This window comes from Chiloscyllium plagiosum, unplaced genomic scaffold (genome assembly GCF_037043375.1).
Source record: "Chiloscyllium plagiosum isolate Xiang-an unplaced genomic scaffold, Cpla_swu_hap1 HiC_scaffold_10, whole genome shotgun sequence".
Taxonomy (NCBI): domain Eukaryota; kingdom Metazoa; phylum Chordata; class Chondrichthyes; order Orectolobiformes; family Hemiscylliidae; genus Chiloscyllium; species Chiloscyllium plagiosum.
Window position 1 is genome coordinate 119,476,625 of NW_028270148.1, and position 23,520 is coordinate 119,500,144.

At 42.2% G+C, this 23,520-nt stretch overlaps 1 protein-coding gene across 1 annotated transcript in view; it reads left to right on the forward strand.

The window, feature by feature from the left end:
• utrn (utrophin) overlaps window positions 1-23,520 on the forward strand; it is a 686,012-nt gene that overhangs the window by 614,858 nt on the left and 47,634 nt on the right. The window contains exons 66-68 of the mRNA XM_087991761.1: window positions 9,106-9,144; window positions 12,146-12,211; window positions 23,096-23,161. Coding sequence (XP_087847887.1) covers window positions 9,106-9,144; window positions 12,146-12,211; window positions 23,096-23,161 — 171 coding nt within the window. The remainder of the gene's footprint in view (window positions 1-9,105; window positions 9,145-12,145; window positions 12,212-23,095; window positions 23,162-23,520) is intronic.

The following is a 23,520-nucleotide window of genomic DNA, read 5'->3' on the forward strand; positions in this document are numbered from 1 at the left end:
GTACAGGAACAGCTTGGCAAGCGGTTTGGTAGGTTCTGGAGCACAGATCTTCAGTACTATTGTTGTAGTGTTGTTAGAGCCCACAGATATGGAGTGAACAGATATGTTTTGTGGCATCCTTAAATATAGGTGAGGTGCCGGAGGACTGGAAGTTTGCTCATATTGTCCCCTGTACAAGAAGGGTAGTAGGGATATTCCAGGTAACTACAGACCAGTGAGCCTGACGTTGGTGGTGGGGAAGTTGCTGGAGAGTGTACTGAGAGATAGGATCTATTTATATTTGGAAAGGAGTGAGCTTATCGGTGATGGGCAACATGGTTTTGTGTGGGAGAGATTGTGCCTTACCAACTTGATAGAGTTCTTTGAGGAAGTGGCCAAGTTGATAGATGAAGGAACGGCTGTTGATGTCATGTACATGGACTTAAGTAAGGCATTTGATAAGGAACCCCATTGTAGACTAATGGAGAAAGCGAAGTCACATGGTGTGCAGGGTGTTCTAGCTAGGTGGATAAAGAACTGGTTGAGCAACAGGAGACAGAGAATAGTAGTTGAAGAGAATTTCTCGAAATGGAGAAAGGTGACCAGTGGTGTTCCACAGGGGTCAGTATTGGGGCCACTGTTGTTTGTAATATATATAAATGATCTAGAAGAGGGCACTGTTGGTATGATCAGCAAGTTTGCAGATGACACAAAGATTGGTGGAGTGACAACAAGCATAAGGGACTGTCAGAGAATATAGGAGGATAGACATAGACTGGAAAGTTTGGCAGAAAAGTGGCAGATGGCTTTCAATCCAGACAAATGTGAGGTGATGCATTTAGGTAAGTCTAATTCTAGAGCGAATTATACAATGAACGGAAGATCCTTGGGAAAAGTTGATGGGCACAGAGATCTGGGAATGCAGGTCCATTGTACCTGAAGGTTGCTGCATTGGCTGATAGAGTGGTCAAGAAGGCATATAGTATGCTTGCCTTCATCGGACGGGGTATTGAGTATAAGAGCTGGAGAGTCATGTTAAAATTGTACAAGACATTGGTTCGGCCACATTTAGAATACTGTGTACAGTTTTGGGCGCCACATTACCAAAAGGATGTGGACGCTTTGGAGAGGGTGCAGAGAAGGTTTACGAGGATGTTGCCTGGTATGGAAGGTGCTAGCTATGAAGAGAGGTTGAGTAGGTTAGGGTTTATTTTCACTAGAAAAAAGGAGATTGAGGGGGGATGTGATTGAGGTTTACAAAATCATGAAGGGTATAGACAGGGTGGATAGAGACAAGGTTTTTCCCAGGGTGAAGGATTCAATAACGAGAGGTCATGCTTTCAAAGTTAGAGGTGGAAGGTTTAAGGGGGATACACGAGATAAGTACTTCACACCATGGGCATTTGGAACGCGTTGCCAGCAGAGGTGGTAGAAGCAGGCACAGTAGAGTCATTTAAGATGCGTCTGGACAGATGCATGAGTAGGTGGGGAGCAGAGGGATACAGATGCATAGGAATTGACCAGCAGGTTTAGACAGTACATTTGGATCGGCTCAAGCTTGGAGGGCCGAAGGGCCTGTTCCTGGGCTGTAAACTTTTTGTTCTTTGAACTGAAATGGCTGAAGACTGGCATCTGAGATGCTGAGAACCACTGAAGGAGGCCGAGGTGGATCATGCATTTGGCGATTCTGACTGAAGTTTCCCTGAATGCTTCAGCCTTATCTTTTGCACTGATTTTCTGAGCTCTTTCATCATTGACAATGAAGATTTTTGTGGAGCCTACTCGTCCTGTGAGTTGTTTAGTTTTCCACCACCATTCACAACTGGAAATGGCAGAACTGCAGAGCTTACATCTGATCTGTTTGTTGTGGAATCCTCTGGCTGTGACTATCACTTGCTGCTTATATCATTTGGCACGCAAATAGTCTTGTTTTATAACTTGGCATGTTGACGGTCATGTTCAGGTATGCCTGGGGCTGCTTCGGCATGCCTTCCTACCTGCTTCATTGAGCTAGAGTTGATCCTTTAGATTGATAATGATAGAGTGGGGAATATGCTAGCTCATGAGGTATGTTAGGGTTAGAATTTTGCTGATGGTCCACAGTGCATCATAGATGTCCAGTCTCGAGTTTCTAGATCTGGTCAAAGTCTATCCCATTTCGCACGGTGAAAGTGCACACAACACGATGGACACTGTTCTCAATGTAGGTAAAAATAATGACTGCAGATGCTGGAAACCAGATTCTGGATTAGTGGTGCTGGAAGAACACAGCAGTTCGGGCAGCATCCGAGGAGCAGTAAAATTGACGTTTCGGGCAAAAGCCCTTCATCAGGAATATTTCTGATGAAGGGCTTTTGCCCGAAACGTCGATTTTACTGCTCCTCGGATGTTGCCTGAACTGCTATGTTCTTCCAGCACCACTAATCCAGAAACTGTTCTCAATGTGAAGACGGGACTTGGTATCAACAAAGATTGTGCAATGATCGTTTTTACCGAATCTGTCATGGACATTTGAATCTGCAGTAGGCAGACCTGTGAAGATTAGGTGGAGTATGTTTTTCCCACTTCTTGGTTCTCTCTCCACCTACTGAAGACTCAGCCGAACAGCGATGTCCTTTGGACCCGGTCAACCTGGTCAGTCGTGGAGCTTATGAGCAACTCTTTGTGGTGGACATTGAAGTACTTCCGTGTCTTCTCAGAGTACTTCTGTGTCTTTGCCACCATCACTGCTTTCTCCAAGTGCTGTTCAAAATTCTGGAGAACTGATTCATCTGCGCAAGGAAGATGTTACATGATAATCAACAGGACGTTTTCGTACTATGCTGAATCTAATCCCATTAGACCTCATGGGGTCCGGAATTGATATTTAGGACCCAATCGGCAACTTTTAGTGGGCGGCACGGTGGCACAGTGGTTAGCACTGCTGCCTCACAGCGCCAGAGACCCGGGTTCAATTCCCGCCTCAGGCGACTGACTGTGTGGAGTTTGCACGTTCTCCCCGTATCTGCGTGGGTTTCCTCCGGGTGCTCCGGTTTCCTCCCACAGTCCAAAGATGTGCAGGTCAGGTGAATTGGCCATGCTAAATTGCCCGTAGTGTTAGGTAAGGGGAAAATGTAGGAGTATGGGTGGGTTGCGCTTCGGCGGGTCGGTATGGACTTGTTGGGCCAAAGGGACTGTTTCCACACTGTAATCTAATCTAATCTAATCTAATCTTTCATTGTATACCATTGTGTCACAACTTCTGCTGGGTCTGTCCTGCCAGTGGATGGGGTTCTCAGAGAATTATCTGAGTCACTGGATTACTATTCCAGAGTCAGCACTACTAAGCTATGACTTTCCCTATTTGCATTAACAGTACCCACTCTTTCTGCATTTCTTATTTTTCTACAAAGTGGCTAAATTCACATTTTGTCATATTATATTCTATCTGCCATGTTCTTGCTTTCACCTATCTAAATTCCCTTGAATTCTCTTTGCATTCTACTTACAACCTAAAGTCCCAACTATTTTTGTGTCATCAGCAAACTTACAAATATTACGTTTGGTTACCCTATTCAAATCATTGATATTGATTATGAGCAGCTGCGGTCCAAGTACAAATCCTAACAGGATTCTACTGGTCACACCCTGCCAACCAGAGAAGAGCCTCTTTATTCACACATTGTTTTCTGTCTATTAATCAATTTTCATTCCATGCTAGTGTATTGTCCTCTATCCTATGTGCTGTAACTTTGTTTATTAATTTGTGTGGGGACTTCTCAAAAGCCTTCTGAACTTCCAAATGCAACATGTTCTGGTTCCCTCTTAGCTTGCTCTGTTAGTTCCACTCTCAAAATAACTCTCAGCAGATTCTCAAACATTATTTTCTAAATGTCCCATTGATCGCATCCTTTATAATAGATTCTAGCAGTTTTATAGGATTTTATAGTTTTCCTCCCACTGATGTCAGGCTGACAGCTTGGTCATTGCCTACTTTCTCTTACCTTCCTTTCTAAAATATTGGGGTTACATTTGCAACCTTCCAATCCAGAAACTAGATAATTTTGGAAGATGACCATCAATGCCTCCGCTATCGCTACAGTCATCTTTTTCAACACTCTGGGGTGTAAATCATCAGTTCCAAGAGGATTTATCAATTTTCAGTCCCACTAATTTCTCCAGTATACTTTTTTATCCTAATTTCTTTCCCTTCTTTCAAAGTATTTCTGGTAAGCTCTTTTTGTATCTTCCTTCATGAAAATAGACATAAAGTATTTAGTTTCAGTGCCATTTTCTTGTTTCCCAATATCAATTCTCTTATCTCTCTGAGATTGACCAATGTTAGTCTTTGCTGACAGTTTCCATTTTACGTTCCTAGACAGTTTGTTTTTATGTTTTTCAATAGTTGACTTTCATATTCTATTTTCCCTTTAAAATTTCTTAATCCTCATTTGCTCAGTTTATAAAGTTGCAAATCATCAGACATAATACTTTTTTTGGCAACTTTATAAGCCATCTCCTACTGGGCTGCTATGGTGCTGTGGTCATCCCAGTTTCTGAGGTAGGAGACTAGAGTTTAAGTCCCACTTGCTCCAGAGTGTATAATAAATAACATAACTGAATGGGTTGATTGGAATCCTTAAGTTATCTCTTTTAATCTGATGCAATCTTTAACTTCTCTAGTTAGTCATGTCACTTTTCCTGGTGGGTTTTTATGCCTCAAAGAATTGTGTATGTTTGTTGTAAACCATATATTAATTATTATGGAACCATTACCTGTGGTCCATCATGACTTCTAATGTTTGGCAATCTACAAGAGCCCCCCTTGCCTCTATACATTCATACATTTATTTTTCAAGATGTAAGACCTTAGTCTCCAATTGAATTGTACCATTTTCAAATTCAATGTGGAATTCTATCATTAAGGTCACACTTTTCTGAAGGCTATTTTACAACAAAATCCTTAATTTGCACTTTTTCATTACAGAATAGCCCTTGTTTTCTCAACATAGTGTTCTCAAAAACCATCTTGTATATATGCACTCCTACATTTTTGACTTTTGAGCATCCCCAGTTTTGAACACTACTCTAATGAAGACCAAGTTTTAAGCTGCTTGGGTGAGTAAGTTGTGAAGAGGCTGCAAGGACATTTCAGAGGATTTGGAGAAGCTAAATGAATGGTCAAGAACATGAAAGCTGGAAAATATGAACACAAGATAATATAATTTGATTACATGTGAAGCTAAATTGGTCAGTCTTTGAACAGATCTAGCAATTCAATACGTGTACTGGGCATCCATGAGCCATCAGTAGCAGTAGAACTGTACTCCAACACAATCTGTACCTTCATATCCCCCACTCAGGCATTACCATCAAGCCAGAGAATCAACCCTGGTTCAATGGAGAGTGCAGGAGGGCATACCAGGAGCAGCACCAAGCATACCTGAAGATGAGATGTCAATCTGGTGAGGCCACCAAACAGGACTACTTGCATGTTAAACAGCATAAGCAGCAAATGATAGAGCTAAGCGATCCCACAACCAAACCTAATCAGATCTAAACTTGGCAGTGCCCCCACAACCAGTCCTGAATAGTGGTGGGCAATTAGCTGCCTCCTCTCGTGAGTTGTTTATGATGGAAGAGCCAAGCACATCAATGCAAAAGGTAAGGTTGAAGCTTTTGCAGTAAACTTCAGCCAGAAGTGCTGAGTGGATGATCCATCTCAGTCTCCAGTAGTCCCTGCATTACAGATACCAGTTAGTCAATTCAAGTCACTCCACAAGATATCAAGAAATGGTTGGAAACTCTGGATTCTGCAAAGCATATGTGCTCTGAAAATATTCTGGCAATAGTATTGAAGACTTGTGCTCCAGAACTTGCCACTCCTCTAGCCAAGCTGTTCCAGTACATTTACAACACCGGTATTTACCTGATAATGTGCAAAATTACCCAGGAATGTCCTGTGCATAAAAAGCAGGAAAAGTCCAATCCGGCTAATTACCACCCCATCAGTCTACTCTTGATTGTCAGTAAAATGATAGAAGGTGTCATTAACAGTGCTAACAAGCAACACCTGCTCAGCAATAGCCTGCTCAGTAACACCCAGTTTGGGGTGTGGACCTCATTACAGCCTTGGTTCAAATATGGACAAAGGAGATGAATTCCAGAAGTGAAGAGAGTGTTAGCCCTTGACATCAAGACTGCTTTCAACCATCATGGAGCCCTAGCAAAACTGGAATTAATGGATATCAGGAGGCAAAATTTCTGGTGGTTGGAGTCATACCTGACACACAGTAAGACAGTCGTGGTTGTTTGAAGTCAATCATTTTAGCTCCAAAAAATCTATGCAGGAGTTCCTCAGGGTAGTGTCCTAGGCCCAGCCATGTTCAGCTGCTTCATCAATGACCTTACCTCCATCATAAGGTCAGAAGTGGGGATATTCGTCAATAATTGCACAATGTTCAGCACTATTTGCAACTCCTCAGACACTGAAGCAGTCCATGTTCAAATGCAACAAGATCTAGGAAATATCCAAGCTTGGGCTGAGAAGTGGCAAGCAACATTCAGGCCTCACAAATGCCAGGCTATAACCATCACCAACAAGAAACAATCTAACAACCTCTCCTGATATTCAGTGGTGTTGCCATCATTTACACCCATTAGCAATGTGAGTGTTATCATTGATCAGAAAGTCAACTCGATTCACCACATAGATACAGTGGCTGCAAGAGCATGTCAGAGGCTAGGATCTCTGTGGCAACTGAATCACTTCCTGACTCCCCAAAGCCTGTCCATCATCTACAAGGCACAAGTCAGGAGTGTGATGGAATATTCCCCACTTATCTGGATGAGTGCAGCTCAAACAACACTCAGGAAGCTTGACACTGGACAAAGCAGCCTGTTTGATTGGCACTCCCTCCACCACTGAAGCTCAGTAGCAGCAGCGTTGCTATCTACAAGATGCACTGCAGAAACTTGCCAAAGATCTCTGACAGCACCTTTCAAACCCATAACCACTTCCATCCAGAAGGTCAAGGGCAGCAGATATATGGGAATACCACCACCTACAAGTTCCCTTCCAAACCACACACCATCCTGACTTGGAAGTATATTGCTGTTCCTTCACTATTGTTGAGTCAAAATCCTGAAATTCCCTCCCCAGTGGCATTGTGGGCCAATCCACAGCAGGTGGACTGCAGCAGTTCAAGAAGGCAGCTCACCACCACCTTCTCAAAGGCAACTAAGGATGGGCAATAAATGGTGGCCCAGCCAGCAACGCCGATGTGCCACAAATGAGTAAATTTTTTAAAAGTCTACTTTGGTAAAGAAAACAGAATATTTCTTAAATTGTAAACAGTTGTAAACTATTGGTGCCGAAACGGACCAGTCACGAAAGCCATAATGTAACTGCGACAGTCAATATGAAGGAAAATAATATGTAGTTCTTCATCGCAGGAGGATTTGAATACAGAAATAAAGATCTCTTGCTGCAAATGTGTAGAGCCTTGGTGATACTGCATCTGGAGTATTGCATACAGTTTTGCTCCTCTGATCTAAGAAGGGATATATTTGGCAGAAAGGGAGTGGAAAGAACCATTCACCAGATTAATCTCTCAGAAGGGAGCATTGTGTATGAGGAGAGATTGAAGAAACCAGATCTGTATTAATGAGGTCATCTCATATAAAATTTGTAGAAGTCGTGACGGGCTTAGTGATGTCAGGGTGTTTCCTGTCACTGGTAAATCTAGAACTAGTGGACATAGTCTCAGAATAAGGGGCATGCCATTTAGAATTGAGATTAGAAGAAATTTTGTTTCCCAGAGGAAGATAAATCTTTGAAAATTTATTTTCCGGGGGCTGTGAAAACTCAATTATGGAGCAGGTTCAAGACTGAGATTAACAGATTTCTGGAGACCAATGACATGAAGTGATATAGAAATAATGTGGATAGGTGGTGTTGAGGTAGATGATCAGCTATGATCTAATTGAATGGCAGAGCAGGCTTGGGCTGACTGGTGTTTTCCTGTTCCTGTATTTCTCGTACATATGGGAAATCTTCCCAATAAGTTAATGGCTTCAGAAAATGGGAAGCACAGGGAAGGGAATGACATTTGGTGCTGAAAGACACAGAAAATAGGCAGGATCTTGCCTTGTGTTAGATTAATTAATTCACCTCAATGAATTAATTCCTGTCAAAGTATGTCCTTCTGTAACTTTCTTACCTGTGTAAATATTGAAGGATTGTTTTTGATTCCATGCTGTAAAAACTAAATCAAGAACTGTTAGTATCAATGTCGATAGAAACATGAGAATTAATGGAATTTAACTTGATATTTCAGATGCTGGAAATCTGAACATAAAAATGGAAAACTCAGCAGGCCTGGCAGCATATATAGAGAGAAACAGAGTGGACATTTTGAGTCCAGTATTGTTTCTTTAGTTAAACATTCTGTCTGAACACCAAAACTCCACAGTATGTGGTCAGAAAGTCTAAAACTTTGGACATTCCTTTGATGCCATAACTAAATTGTGCCATGGTGTCCTCAGTCAGTACAGGAATTAAACCCATACCATCGGTGTCACTTTGCGTTGCAAACCAGTGATACAGAAGCTGACCTAAACGACTGCCAAGACTTGTGATGAGTGCCTTATCTGTTCTGGAAAGGAGAAGTAAAAGGATGAAATGTAAAACTAGAAATTCAAAGCTGAGGAAGAAAGATTATTCAGAGGATATGTTGGTGTTATGTAAATACATTGAACCATAATAGAACATAAAGTAGCATTAACCTTGCTGCACAGATGCTGCCAGACCTGCTATGTTTCTCCAGCAATCTATTTTTATTTCAGATTTCTATCATCTCCAGTTTTTCATTTTGTTAAGCAGTAATAATTTCTTGGGAAGAGAGAACATAATATAAATACATCTTAGAAACTGTATATGGAAATCCAGACAATAATTTTACCAAAGGTATAATAGATTAATGTAATTCACATAGATTTGGTGAATTCACCTTTGGCAGTTATTTGCTTTTGCAGGTGATTTCTTAGTCTGGTTCCGTCCCAATTACAGGCATTAAGGTTAGACATTGCATCTTAATTGAGTTATGTTAACAATGTTCTGAGATTTCCTCCTGTTTTCTTTTGCAGTCCTGTCACAGTTATCAGTATGTGGCCTGAACAGTATGAGTGAGTACATGCATCTTCTATTCAGCATGCCAAGTGGGTGGTTTTACCTCAAACATAGTTCATTACTGTAATAATGCACTCTTGGCATCAAGTTGAGTTGTTTAAAGCTTAGTCGGGCTGTTTGATTGTCCATGGTGGAAAACATAGGAATATGAGCTTTATTCCCTGAATGACAGACCTTTTAAATAATGGGTAGAGCAAACTGTGAGAATTTAAATCATAGAATTTAAGACTTCCCTGTTGTGTTTTCAATTTATATAAGTGACATCTATGGAACTGGCTACAGAGCATATCAGAGACCATAAGACCACAAAATATATGTGCAGACTTTAGCCATTCAACCTATCAAATCTGCTGCACCATTGAATTGTGGTTGATACGTTTCTCAACCCTATTCACCTGTCTTCTCCCTGTAACACTTGATCCCCTTACTAATCACCAACCTATCAATCTCTATCTTAAATAGACCCAATGACTTGGCCACCATAGCCTTCTGTAGCAGTGAGTACCACAGATTCACCACCCTGTTGCTGAAGAAATTCCTTCTCATCTCAGTACAAAAGGGTCGTCTCATTGACTCTGAGGCTGTGACCTTGGGACCTTGTATCTTCTACCAGTGAAAACACCTTCTGTATGTCCATTCTTCTGAGACCTCACAGTATTCTGTAAGGTTCAGTGAGATTCCCCCCCTCATTCTTCTAAACTCCATCAACTATAGACCCAGGGTCCTCAACTGTTCTACATATGACAAGCCCTTCATGCCTGGGATAATTCTTGTAAACCTTCTTTGGATCCCCTTCAAAGCACACCTTTCCTGCTCACAATGTTCTAACGGTGGCCTGTCCAGAGCCTTATACAGCCTCAATAATACATCTGTGCTCTTGTTTTCTAACCCTCTTGAAATAAATTTAGCATTGCATTTACCTTCCAACTGCTAACTGAACCTTAAGCAAATCCTAAACTAGGACTCGCAAGTCCCTTTGTCCTTAAGATTTTTTAAGCCTTTCTCCATTTAGAAAATACTCCACGCCTCTATTCTTCCTTCTAAGTGCATAACCTCACTATTTCCCACATTGTATTCCATCTGCCACTTCTTTGCCCTTTCTCCTAGTCCTTCAGCAGCCACCCAGCTTTCTTAACGCTCCCTGTCCCTCCACCTATCTATGTGTCATCTGCAAACTTAGCAACAATGCCTCAGTTCCTTCATCCAGATTGTTAATATATGACATGCATATTTGTGGTCCCATCACTGACCCCTGCAGGACTCCACTATTCACCATTTGCCATCTTGTAAAAAACCTCTTTATCCCCACCCTCTACCTTCTGCCAGTCAGCCAATGCTTTATTTATGCCAGTACCTTGCCCCTAACACCATTGGCTCTTGTCTTTTTTAGCAACCTCCTGTGTCGCCCCTTCTCAAAGGCCTTTTGGGATTCCAAATAGATTATGTCCACTGGCTCTCCTTTGTCTAACTTGCTTATTACCTCCTCAAAGAATTCTAACAGATTTGTCAAGTATAACCTCCCCTTGGCGACTCACCCCTATTTTATCATGCACTTCCAAGAACTCTGCAATCTCATCCTTAATAATGGACTCTCAAATCTTACAAATGACTGAGGTCAGGCTAACTGACCTATCATTTCCTATCTTCTGTCTCCATCTCTTCTTAAACAGGGGTGTTGCATTATTCATTTTCCAATACCCTGGGACCCTTGCTGACTCCAGTGATTCATGAAAGATCACCATCAATGCCTTCATTATCCCCTCAGCCATCTCCTTCAGAATTCTAGGGTGTAATGCATCTGATCCAGGTGATTTATCCACCTTCAAAACTTTCAGCTTACCCAGCCCCTTCTTAGTGTTGGCCACTATACTCACATCTGTCCTTCACCCTTCTGGCTTGTTATGGTTCTGGTCTGCTATTGGTGTCTTCCACAGTGAAGAATGATGCAAGGTTCCGTCATTTCTTTGTTTCCATTACTAATTGTCCCCTTATTACTTTTCTAGTTGTCCTTTGATGGTTTTTAAAGGCTTTCCAATCCTCCCACTAATCTTCAAATTGTACAGGAAATTGGACTTTATTTTAGAAATGAATTATTACTATTATAAATAATTAAACCTATGATGTCTGTCACTTGGATCCATATTAGTTGGTGAGAAGAAACCAAGAAATATTTCTTTATGGATAGTGCTTATTGACTACTCAGTGTAACTTTTTTTCAATTTAATCCATTTTTCCTAATCAACCTGTTCAGAGATGTTATGACACACCTCTGTTGCAGATGGGACTTGAACCCAGGCCTCTTGGTCCAGGGGTAGGAGACACTACCACTGTGCTACAAGAAAACCAAAAGGTATTATTACACACCTCTGGACCAGATGTGGCTTGAACCTGGATCTGTTGGTTTAGGGACACTACCACTTTGCCATAGGAGGGCCCACCCACTCACTTCTACATACTGGTCCCATCTGTTTCTCCTCTTTCTGTCTATCCAGTCAATTAATTAATCAATTAATCCCAATCATTTGCTTCACTACTTGTTATACTAACAGCATCCAGTATTTGAATGTCCAGACTCAAATCGAATCTGCTACAGGGGAGTGTAATAAATTTTTGTTTATCCAAATCCTATCTGATGACCATGGAATTGTATCATAATTTCCCAGTATTTCATCCTGCAGGAGCAGTGTTAGAGCTGATGTAATCAGTGTTGTAATTCCTGAATATTCTGCCAAATTTTGCTATATACCATCACACAAAAAGAAAATATCACACCTTAACACTTCATTAATATTGGTTTATGTTGATAGTGAGTTGGAGAGTTGGTTCCAACCTGATTGCTACCTGAACTTATACTTTTGTTGTAGTAGACTGTGATAACATCACTTCTCTAATTTATTAGTTAAATTTATTAAACCCAAGAACATAAGAAAACATTATTGCTCTTTCATATCTTTAACTAAAATATTGGAAATCAAGTATTTTGCTATTTGTTTGCAGCCTTACACAGTCTCCACAACTGACTCAAGATGACACGCATTCGAGAATAGAACATTATGCCAACAGGTTAAAAAATACATTGCTTCATTGAAATTATAATTTGTTTCGATACAGTGTGAAGTGATTATACTGGTTTATGTAGGGGTGGCTCAGTGGTTAGCACTGCTGCCTCACAGCACCAGAGACCTGGGTTTGATTTTACCCTCGGTGACTGTCTCTGGAGTTTGTATATTCTCCCTGTATCTGCCTGGGTTTCCTCCGGGAGCTCCAATTTCCTCCCACAGTCCAAAGATGTGCAGATTTGGTGTATTGGCCATGCTAAATTGCCCATAGCGTCCAGGTATGTTCAAGCTAATTGATGAGCCATGGGATATGCAGTTATATGGATAGAATAGGTGGGTGGTTCCAGGTGTGATGCTGTCTGGAGAATTGGTGTGGACTCGATGGGCTGAATGGCTTGCTTCCACACTGTAGGGATTCTCTTGTTTTGGCCAAATGGAAAGTCACTTAGTTGTTGCATCTTGGTGATCAAAATCAAAATTCACTATTGTCTAGCTTATGACCCTCTGTTTTCTGTTTTAATTTAACCTGGGATTTGATCAAGCACGATATGTAATGAATGAATTTAATTCATGTATTCCATTCCTTCCAGTTTTTTTTTAACATAAGATCACCAGAATGTTGATATCAAAAGAGTTTATCTGAACTGTTCACCATATACAGAAAATACATTGCACAGTCAAGGTGCTAGTCTTTACATACAGTGAGTGGATATAGAGGCTGGTGTCACTGGGCTAGTAATCCAGAACCCTAGGTTAATGGTCTGGGGCATGGGTTCGAATCCCATGTAACAGATGGTGAAGCTTTGATTGCAATTTTAAAAAATCTGGAATTAAAAAGCTAATAGTGACAAAATAGCCACTGACCATTATCATAAAAGGACATCTGGTTCACTAATGTCTTTTCGGAGCAGAAATCTGACATCCCAACCTTGCCTGGTCTTCATGTGATTCCGCACCCACAGCAATGTGGTTGATATTTTATAACCTTCTGGGCAATTAGGGTTTGATAATAAATGCTGCCCTAGCCAATGAAGCACACATCCCATAAACGAATACAGGAGAAGTGGTCACATCTCCTACTTAAGTCCACACCTGTGACCTCACAATAATTTAATGTAATTTGGGAGATTAATTACCTTGGAGTAAGGCTTCCATCCTTGTTTAGGTGGCCAGTAGTTCTCTGACCCCAGTGGCACCACAGGGAGCAGTAATCATTGCTGGGTCTATATTCAGTCCCTAACAGTGCTCATTGCTGAAGCTGGATGGAATAGTTATTGCTAGGACTCAGCTGGTATGCCAGGTCAAGGAAGATAGAGTACCGGGGTGGGGAGGAGCAATGTGGAATTGCCTGGTGCTTGGGGCTGGGATGTTTTGATTGAAACCGGTCTTGTATGGAAAGCAGCTCCCCAACCTTCACTTTCCCACCAGAGCCTGAGTGATCTTACCTGCCAAGTTTCAACCTGTCTTCAGCCTCATTCTGCAGCATGTCAAATGGAGGCATAAGTGGGTCACTTAACTGGCCATTAATTTCTCACTGAAGGGCTCTTACTTAACTCAAAGATGGGAGACTGTCTGACATCTCCTCTGTCAGTAATTACAATAAGGTTAGATAAGCAGGTGGATGCTATGAAAGGCACTCATACCATTTTACGGATCTATCTGTCTGCAAATTCTTACATACGAGAGTTTAAACTCTTTCCATGGAATTATAAAGCAAAGGAGGAGCTGATTTGGTCAATGGTAACTGTCATGACTCTTTGAAGGAACTGTCCAATTTAGTGTTATTCCCTCACTCTTGTTCCATAACCTTGCAAATTAGTCCTCTGCAAGTACACATGTCCAAATGTTGCTCAGAAGGGAAGGGGAAAGAGGAGAAGAGCATTAGTCATTGGGGACTCCATAGTTAGTGGGAAAGATAGGCTCTGTGGGAATGAGACACTCATGTTTGGGGTGTTGCCTCCCAGGTGCCAGGGCTTGTGATGTCTTGGATCATGTTTTCAGGATCCTTGAGGGGGAAGGGGAGCACAAGTCATGGTCCACGTAGGCAACAGTGACATAGGTAGGAAAAGGGATGGGGATTTAAGGCAGAAATTCAGGGAGCTAGGGTGGAAACTTGGAGCTATAATAAACAGTTGTTATCTAGCGAGGAAAAGAATAGGGAGAGAGAGGAATTGAACACATGTCTACAGAGATGGTGCAGGAGGGAGGGTTTCAGATACCTGGATAATTGGGGCTCATTCTGGGGTAGGTGAGACCTTTACAAAAAGGATGGTCTACACCTGAACCAGAGCGGAACCATTATCCTGGGGTGGGTGGGGGGGAATTTGCAAATGCTCTTCAGGAGCATTTAAACTAATTCAGCTGGGGGTTGGGAACCTAAATTGGTGTTCCAGTGTCCAGGAGGTTGAGAGTAGTGAGGTCAGAAATAAGGTTTCAAGGTCACAAGATGCACCGGTGGTTTCAAGTTTCTACTTCAGTGCCAGGAGCATCTGGAATAAGGTAGGTGAACTTGCAGCATGAGTTGGTAGCTGGGATTTTGTTGTGGCCATTTTGGAGACATGGATAGAGCAGGGACAGGAATGGTTGTTGCAGGTTCCAGGCTTAGACGTTTCAGTAAGAACAGAGAAGCTGGTAAAAGAGGGGAAGGTGTAGCATTGTTAGTCAAGGACAGTATTATGGTTGCAGAAAGGACGTTTGAAGACTTGTCTACTGATGTAGTATGGGCTGAGGTTAGAAGCAGGAAAGGAGACGTCACCGTTTTGGGAGTTTTCTATAGGCCTCCAAATGATTCCAGAGATATAGAGGAAAGGATTGCAAAGATGATTCTGGATAGGAAATGCTGTACTTCGAATACTTTACATGGGTCAGTTTTTGTCCAATGTGTGCAGGAGTGTTTCCTGACACAGTCTGTAGACAGGAGAAAGTGGGATCTTCAGATGCTGGACATCAGAGTCGAGAGTGTGTTGCTGGAAAGGCACAGCAGGCTGCATTCCTGATGAAGGGCTCCAGCCCGAAACATTGATTCTCCTGCTCCTGGGATGCTGCCTGACCTGCTGTGCTTTTCCAGCAACACACTCTTGACAGTATGTCGACAGGCCACAAGAGATGAGGCCACATTGGATTTAGTACTGGGCACTGAACCTGGCTATGTGTTAGATTTGGAGGAAGGTGAGCACTTTGGTGATAGTGACCACAATTCGGATATGTTTACTTTAGCAATGGAAAGTGATAGGTATTTACTGCAGGGCAAGAGTTATAACTGGAGAAAAGGCAATTATGATGTGATTAGGCAAGATTTAGGATACATTGGATGGAGAAAGAAACTGCAGGGAATGGGCACAGTTGAAATGTGGAGCTTATTCAAGGAACATCTGTTGCGGGTCCTTAATAAGTATATACCTGTCAGGCAGGGAGACAGTGATCGAGTGAGGGAGCCGTGGTTTACTAAGGAAGTTGAATCTCTTGTCAAGAGGAAGAAGAAGGCTTATGTGAGGTGTTAGCAACTCTGGAAAGTGAGAGAATAAAAACCTACCCTGGGACAGATTGGATTTATCCTCGGATTCTCTGGGAAGCCAGGGAGGAGATTGCAGAGCTTTTGGCTTTCATCTTTACGTCGTCATTGTCTACAGGAATAGTGCCAGAAGACTGGATGATAGCAAATGTTGTCCCCTTGTTCAAGAAGGGGAGTAGAGACAACCCTGGTAATTATAAACTAGTGAGCCTTCCTTCGGTTATGGGTAATGTATTGGAAAAGGTTATAAGAGATAGGATTTATAATCATCTAGAAAGGAATATGTTGATTAGTGATAGTCAGCAAGAGTAGGTCGTGACTCACAAATCTTCTCTTTGAGAAGGTGACCAAACAGGTGGATGAGGGTAAAGCAGTTGATGTGGCGTATGTAGATTTCAGTAAAGCGTTTGACAAGGTTCCCCATGATAGACTATTGCAGAAAATACGAAGGCATGGGATTGAGGGTGATTTAGTGGCTTTGATCAGAAATTGGCTCGCTGAAAGAAGACAGGGTGGTGGTTGATGGGAAATATTCATCGTGGAGTTCAGTTACTAGTGGTGTACCACAAGGATCTGTTTTTGGTCCATTGCTGTTTGTCATTTTTATATGTGACCTAGAAGAGGGCGTAGAAGGATGGGTTAATAAATTTGTGGATGACACTAAGGTCTGTGGAGTTGTGGACAGTGCCAAAGAATATTGCAGATTAGAGGAAGATAGATAAGGTGCAGAGCTAGGCTGAGAGGTGGCAAATGGAGTTTTATGTGGAAAAGTGTGACGTGATTCACTTTGGAAGGAGCAATAGGAATAGAGTACTGGGCTAATGGTAAGATTCTTGACAGTGTAGATGAGCAGAGAGATCTCGGTGTCCATGTGCATAGATCTTTGCAAGTTGCCACCCAGGTTGATAGGGTTGTTAATAAAGCGTACGGTGTATTAGTTTTTATTGGTAGAGGGATTGGGTTTCAGAGCCACGAGTTCATATTGCAGCTGTACAAAACTCTGGTGCAGCCACACTTGGAGTTTTGCGTACAGTTCTGGTAACTGCATTATAGGAAGGATGTGGAAGCTTTGGAAAGAATTCAGAAGAGATTTACTAAGAAGTTGCCAGCTATGGAGGGAAGGTCTTAAGAGGAAAGGCTGAGGGACTTGACGCTGTTTTCATGAGAGAGAATAAGGTTGAGAGGTGACTTAATTGAGATATATAAGATAATCAGAGGGTTAGATAGGGTGGGCTGTGAGAGCCTTTTTCCTTGGATGGTGATGGCTAGCACGAGGGGACATAACTTAAAATTGAGGGGTGATAGCTATAGGACAGATGGCAGAGTTTCTTTACTCCAAGAGTGGAGGCACGTGGAACGCCCTGCGTGCAACTGTGGTAGACTCGCCAACTTTAAAGCCATTTAAATGGTCATTGGATAAATATAAGGACTAAAACAGAATAGTGTAGGATAGATAAGCTTCAGATTGGTTCCACAGGTCAGTGCAACATTGAAGGCCAAAGGGCCTGTACTACGCTGTAATGTTCCATGTTCAAATGCCTTTTGAAATATTATGTAACTCCCTCACTTTCAGGCTATTTTATTCATTCATGGCATGTGGGCATCACTGGCAAGTGCATTCCAAATCATCATAACTCTTTAGTTGAAAACTTACTCCTTATTTCCACAAAATGTTTTGAAACCAACATTTCAAATTATGAGACAGTGAGGACTGCAGATTCTGGAGATTAGAATTGAAGAGTGTGGTACTAGAAACGCACAGCTAGTCAGGCAGCATCTGAGGAGCAAGAGAGTCAACGTTTTGAGCTTAAGATCTTCATCAGGAATGACGGGGTGGCTCAAGGGGGCTGAGAGATAAATGGGAGGAGAGTGGGGCTGGGGAGAAGGTAGCAGGGAATGTGATAGTGGATGAAAGTAAGGGTGAAGGTGATAGGTCAGAGAGGAGGGTGGAGCCGATAGGTGGGAAGGAAAATGGACAGGGAGGATCGGTCAAGAGGGCGGTGTCAAGTGGAAGGTTGGATCTGGGATAAGGTGGGGGAGGGGAAATGTGGAAACTGGTGAAATCCACATTGATTTCATGTGGTTGGAGGGTCCCAAGGTGGAATATGAGGCATTCTTCCTCCAGGCATTGGGTGGCTAGAGCTTGGTGGTGGAGGCAGTCCAGGACTTGTATGCCCTTGGTGGAGTGGAGATGGGGGACAAATTAAAGTGTTCGGCCACAGGGTGATGGGGTTGTTTAGTTTACCTGAGCCTAATCTAGTCCCATTTGCCAGCATTTCGCTTCTATTCTTCCAAACCCTTCCTATTCATATACCCATCCAGGTGCCTTCGTCTGGCAGCTCATTCCATACATGCACCATCCTCTGCGTGAAAAAGGTACCCCTTAGGTCTCTTTTATACATTTCGCCTCTCACCCTAAACCTATGCCCTCCAGTTCTGGACTCCCCCCACCCCAGGGAAAATACCTTGTTTATTTATCCCATCAATGCCTCTCATGATTTTTTAAACCTCTCTAAGGTCAGCCCTCAGCCTCTAATGTTCCAGGGAAAACAGCAGCAGCCTATGGAGCCACTCCCGACAGCTCAAATCCTCCAACCCTGGCAACATCCTTGTAAATCTTTTCTGAACCCTTTCAAGTTTCACAACATCCTTACAATAGGAAGGAGAGCAGAATTGCATGCAATATTCCAAAAGTAGTCTAACCAATGTCCTGTACAGCCGAAACATGACCTCCCAACTCCTATACTCGGTGCTCTGACAAATAAAGAAAAGCGTACCAAACACTTTCTTTACTATCTTATCTATCTGTGACTCCAATTTCAAGGAGCTGTCAACCTGCACTCCAAGGTCTCTTTGTTCAGCAACACTGCCCAAGACCTTACCATTAAGTGTATAAGTCCTGCTCTGATTTGCTTTTCTAAAATGCAGCACTTCGCATTTATCTAAATTAAACTCCATCTGCCACTCCTCAGCCCATTGTACTCGTTGTACTCTGAGGTACCAATCTTCGCTGTCCACTATGCCTACAATTTTGGTGTCATCTGCAAGCTTACTAACAATACCTCCCATGTTCACATCCAAATCATTTATGTAAATGATGAAAAGTAGTGGACCCAGCCCGATTCTTGTGGCACACTACCTGTCACAGGCCACCAGACTGAGAAACAACCCTCCACCACCACCTTCTGTCTTCTACCTTTGAACCAGTTCTGTATCCAAATGGCTAGTTCTCTCTGTATTCCATGAGGCCTAGCCTTGCTAACCAGTCTCCCATGAGGAACCTTGTTGAACGCCTTACTGATAGATCACATCTGCCGTTCTGCCCTCATCAATCCTCTTTGTTACTTCTTCAAAAAACTCATTCAAGTTCAGGAGACATGATTTCCCACACACAAAGCCATGCTGACTATCCCTAATCAGTCCTTGCCTTTCCAAATACATGCACATCCTGTCCCTCAGGATTCCCTTCACCAACTTGCCTATCACCGATGTCAGGCTCACTGGTCGAGAGTTCTCTGGCTTTTCATTACCACCTTTCTTAAATAGTGACACCACATTAGCCAACCTCCAGTCTTATGGCACCTCACGTGTGACTATCAATGATACAAATATCTCAGCAAGGGGCCCAGCAATCACTTCCCAAGCTTCCCTCGGAGTTCTAGGGTACACCTGATTAGGTCATGGAGATTTATCCACTTTTAGGTGTTTCAAACATCCAGCACTTCCTCCTCTGTAAAAGGACATTTTTCAAAATGTCGCCATCTATTTGCCCACATTCTGTGTCTTTCATGTCCTTCTCAACAGTAAACACTGATGCAAAATACTCGTTTAGTATTTTCCCCATCTCCTGCAGCCCCACACATAGGATGCCTTGCTGATGTTTGAGGGGCCCTGTTCTCTCCCTCGTTACTGTTTTGTCCCTAATGTATATATTAAAACCCTTTGGATTCTCCTTAACCCTATTTGCCAAAGCTGTCTCATGCCCCCTTTTTACCCTCCCGATTTCCCTCTTAAGTAAACTCCTACTGCCTATATACTCTTCTAAGGATTCAGTCAGTCCCTCCTGTGTAGACCTGACACATGCTTCCTTCTTTTTCATAACCAAAACCTCAATTTCTCTAGTCATCCAGCATTCCCTACACTTAACAGCCTTTCCTTTCACCCTAACAGGAATACACGGTCTCTGCACTCTTGTTATCTCATTTTTGAAGGCTCCTATTTTCCAGCCGTCCCTTTACCTGTAAACATCTGCCTCCAATCAGCTTTTGAAAGTTCTTCCCTAATACCATCAAAATTAGCCTTCCTCCAATTTAGAAGTTCAACTTTTAGATCCGGTCTATCCTTTTCCATCACTATTTTAAAACTAATAGAATTATGGTCACTGGCCCTAAAGTGCTCCCCCACTGACATCTCAGTCACCTGCCCTGCCTTATTTCCCAAGAGTAGGTCAAGTTTTGCACCTTCTCTCGTAGGTATATCCACATACTGAATCAGGAAAAGTTCTAGTACATATTTAATAAATTCCTCTCCATTTAAACCCTTAACATTATGGCAGTCCCAGTCTATGTTTGGAAAGTTAAAATCCCTTACCATAACCCACCCTATTATTCTTACAGATAACTGAGATCTCCTTACAAATTTGTTTCTCAATTTCCCTCTGACTATTAGGGGGTCTATAATAAAATCCCAATAAGGTGATCATCCCATTCTTATTTCTCAGTTCCATCCAAATAACCTCCCTGAATGTATTCCCAGTAATATCCTCCCTAAGTATAGCAGTAATGCTATCCCTGATGAAAAACGCACTCCCCTTTCTCTCTTGCCCCCCTTTCTATCCTTCCTATAGCATTTGTATCGTGGAACACTAAGCTGCCAGTCCTGTCCATCCCTGAGCCATGTTTCTAAAATTGCTATGCTATCCCAGTCCCATGTTCTTGCCCATGCCCTGAGTTCATCTGCCTTCCCTGTTGGGCCTCTTGCATTGAAGTAAATGCAGTTTAATTTATCAGTTCTACCTTGTGTACTTGGTTCCTGATTGCCCTGATTGTTTGACTTGCTCCCTTCCCACCTGTATCAGTCTCAGATTGATTTCTTTTCTCACAATTTGCATGGGTCCCATCCCCCCACCTTACTAGTTTAAATCGTCTCAAAAAACTCTAACAAATCTCCCTGCCAGTATATTAGTCCCTTCCAATTCAGGGGCAATCCATCCTTTTACAAGTCACTTCTGCCTCAGAAGAGATTCCATTGATCCAAAAATGTGAACCATTCTCCCTTGCACCAGCTCCTCAGCATTCATCTTCTCTATTCTCCTATTCCTATCCTCACTAGCTCGTATCCCCTGGAGTAATCCAGATATTACTACCCTCGAGGACTTCCTTTTTAAATTCCTGCCTAACTTTCTTTATTGTCCCTTCAGAATCTCATCCATTTCCCTTCCTATGTCATTAGTTCGAATGTGTGCAATGACCTCCTGCTGGTCCCTCTCCCCTTTGAGAACATTCTGCACCCTCTCTGAAACATCCTTGATCCTGGCACCAGGGAGGCAACACACCATTCTGATTTTTCACCGTTGGCCGCAGAAGCATCTGTCTGTGCCTCGGACTAGAAAGTCCCCTATCACAATTGATTGCTTGGAACCTGACTTTACCCCTCATTGCATCAGGGCCAGTCTCAATACCAGAAACTTGGCTGTTCATCCTACTTTCCCCTGAGAGTCCATCACCCATTACATTTCCTAAAACAGCAAAACTGTTTCAGATGGGGATAGCCACAGGAGACTCCTGCATTACCTGCCTACCCCTCCTACCTTTCCTGGAGGTAAGCCATCTATCTGACTGTATCTGTGGCTTTTCTCCTTTCCTATAACTGCCATCCATCACATCCCCTAGCTCGTGTCAATTCCTCATTGCCTCTAACTGCTGCTCCAATGTGATTCATGTGCTCTGATAAGATTCGCAAACAAATACAATTCCTGCAGACATATTCATCAGTTACATGGAAACTCTCCCTGAACTCCTACATTCAACAGGAAGAGCATATCACTTCACTTAATGCCATCTTGCTCTTTCGCAATCTACAGACCTGGAAAATAGCACCATGTTTTTGCATTAAAAAACAGTGCTCCCGGCTAACTTCGTACTTATGATTTATATTTTTAAAACTTAATCAGGGAATAAATTTCAATCAAGAAAGATTACTCTACTCACTATTGTAGATTTCCAGCAAGGTTACACATTAAAAACTGTGCACTTATCCGTTCCTGTGCTGTAAGCTCTCCCACACAGGTTTCTCCAAGGTCATCTGTGAATTTTGCAGTTTGTTAATTTTTAATGCTTGCATTAATATCTATTATGGATAGTTTTGCATTCTCCAGTACTTAATGAACATAAACTTCATGCATAGGTACAAAATGATTTTAGCTTGGCATTATGGGAGACTTTCTCATGAGTGGTTGTTTGGAAAATGTTCCTTGTACCAACCCGACCTGAAGCAAAAACACACTACTTATGCAAGATGACCAAATGCATTGCATCTCTTCTGGGTAGAGCAGCTTGCTAAATGTGAAGACTGATGAAGTGTTTGATGACATGAGTAGGAGCAAACTCTTCGAGCAATAATGAAAGCAATTCTTTTAATAAAAATCAAAGTAACTACAGATGCTGTAAATCAAAAACAAAAACCAAAATTGCTGGGAAAGCTCAGCAGGTCTGCCAGCATCAATGGAGAGAAATCAGAGTTAACATTTTGGGTCCACTGATCGTTCTTCAGCTTCCAGTTGCCTGCAACTTCAATACACCACCATGTTCCCTGGCCAACATCCCTGTCACAGGCTTGCTGCACTTCTCCAGCTCGCCTTAGCACAGGTTAGAAGAACAGCACCTCACTTTCTGTTTGGGAACCGTATAGCCTTCTGGACTCAATATCAAGTTCAACATTTTTAGAGCTTGAGCTTCTCCCATGTCCTTATCCCGACCCCTACACCTCAGGCCTTATTATCATATGGTCTGCTATTACACACAACCCGTTATTTGCCACTAACAGTCCCCATTAATACCTATTCATTTTCCGAGACTGATAGTTATTCACTCTGTTGTCTGCCCAGTTGTTCTTCTATGTCTTTGAGTTCTATCTCCACCTATTGTTTACTCCTTACCTCTTCCCACTACCATATCTTCTGCATAAAAATAGACCTTTTCCTAGCTACCATCAGTTCTGAGGAAGGGTCACTGGACCCGAAACATTAACTCTGATTTCCCTGTGCAGATGCTGCCAGACCTGCTGAACTATCCCAGCAATTTCTGTTCTTGCTTTGGTTTTGGATTAATTTGATTGTTTACCAGAATTTAATGATGTTATATGGTACCTTTTATTCAGGTTGGCACAGATGGAGAGAAAGAATGGCTCTCTGCTTACAGACAGTAGCTCAACCACAGGAAGTATGTAAGTAATTTGAAGAATTTTAATCATAGGATGGTTATAGCAGAGGAGAACTTTCAGCCCATCATGTCTGCTATTGTTCTTTGCAAGAATAAACAGTTAATCCCACACCCCTGCTGTCTGTCATAGTCTTGGATTTTTTTTTTATTTCTCTTCAGGTCCTTATCCAATTTCCATCTGAAAGTCATGGTTGAATATGCCTTCAGCACATCCTCAGGCACTGTATTGTAGATCATAACCATTTATGGCATCAAAAAATGTGTTGTCCTGTTGCTGTTTGTTCTTTTGTTCTTCACTTTCTATCCTTTTGGCTGTTGGTCCTTTTGCCAATTGGAATAATTTCTTCTTATCTACACTGTCTA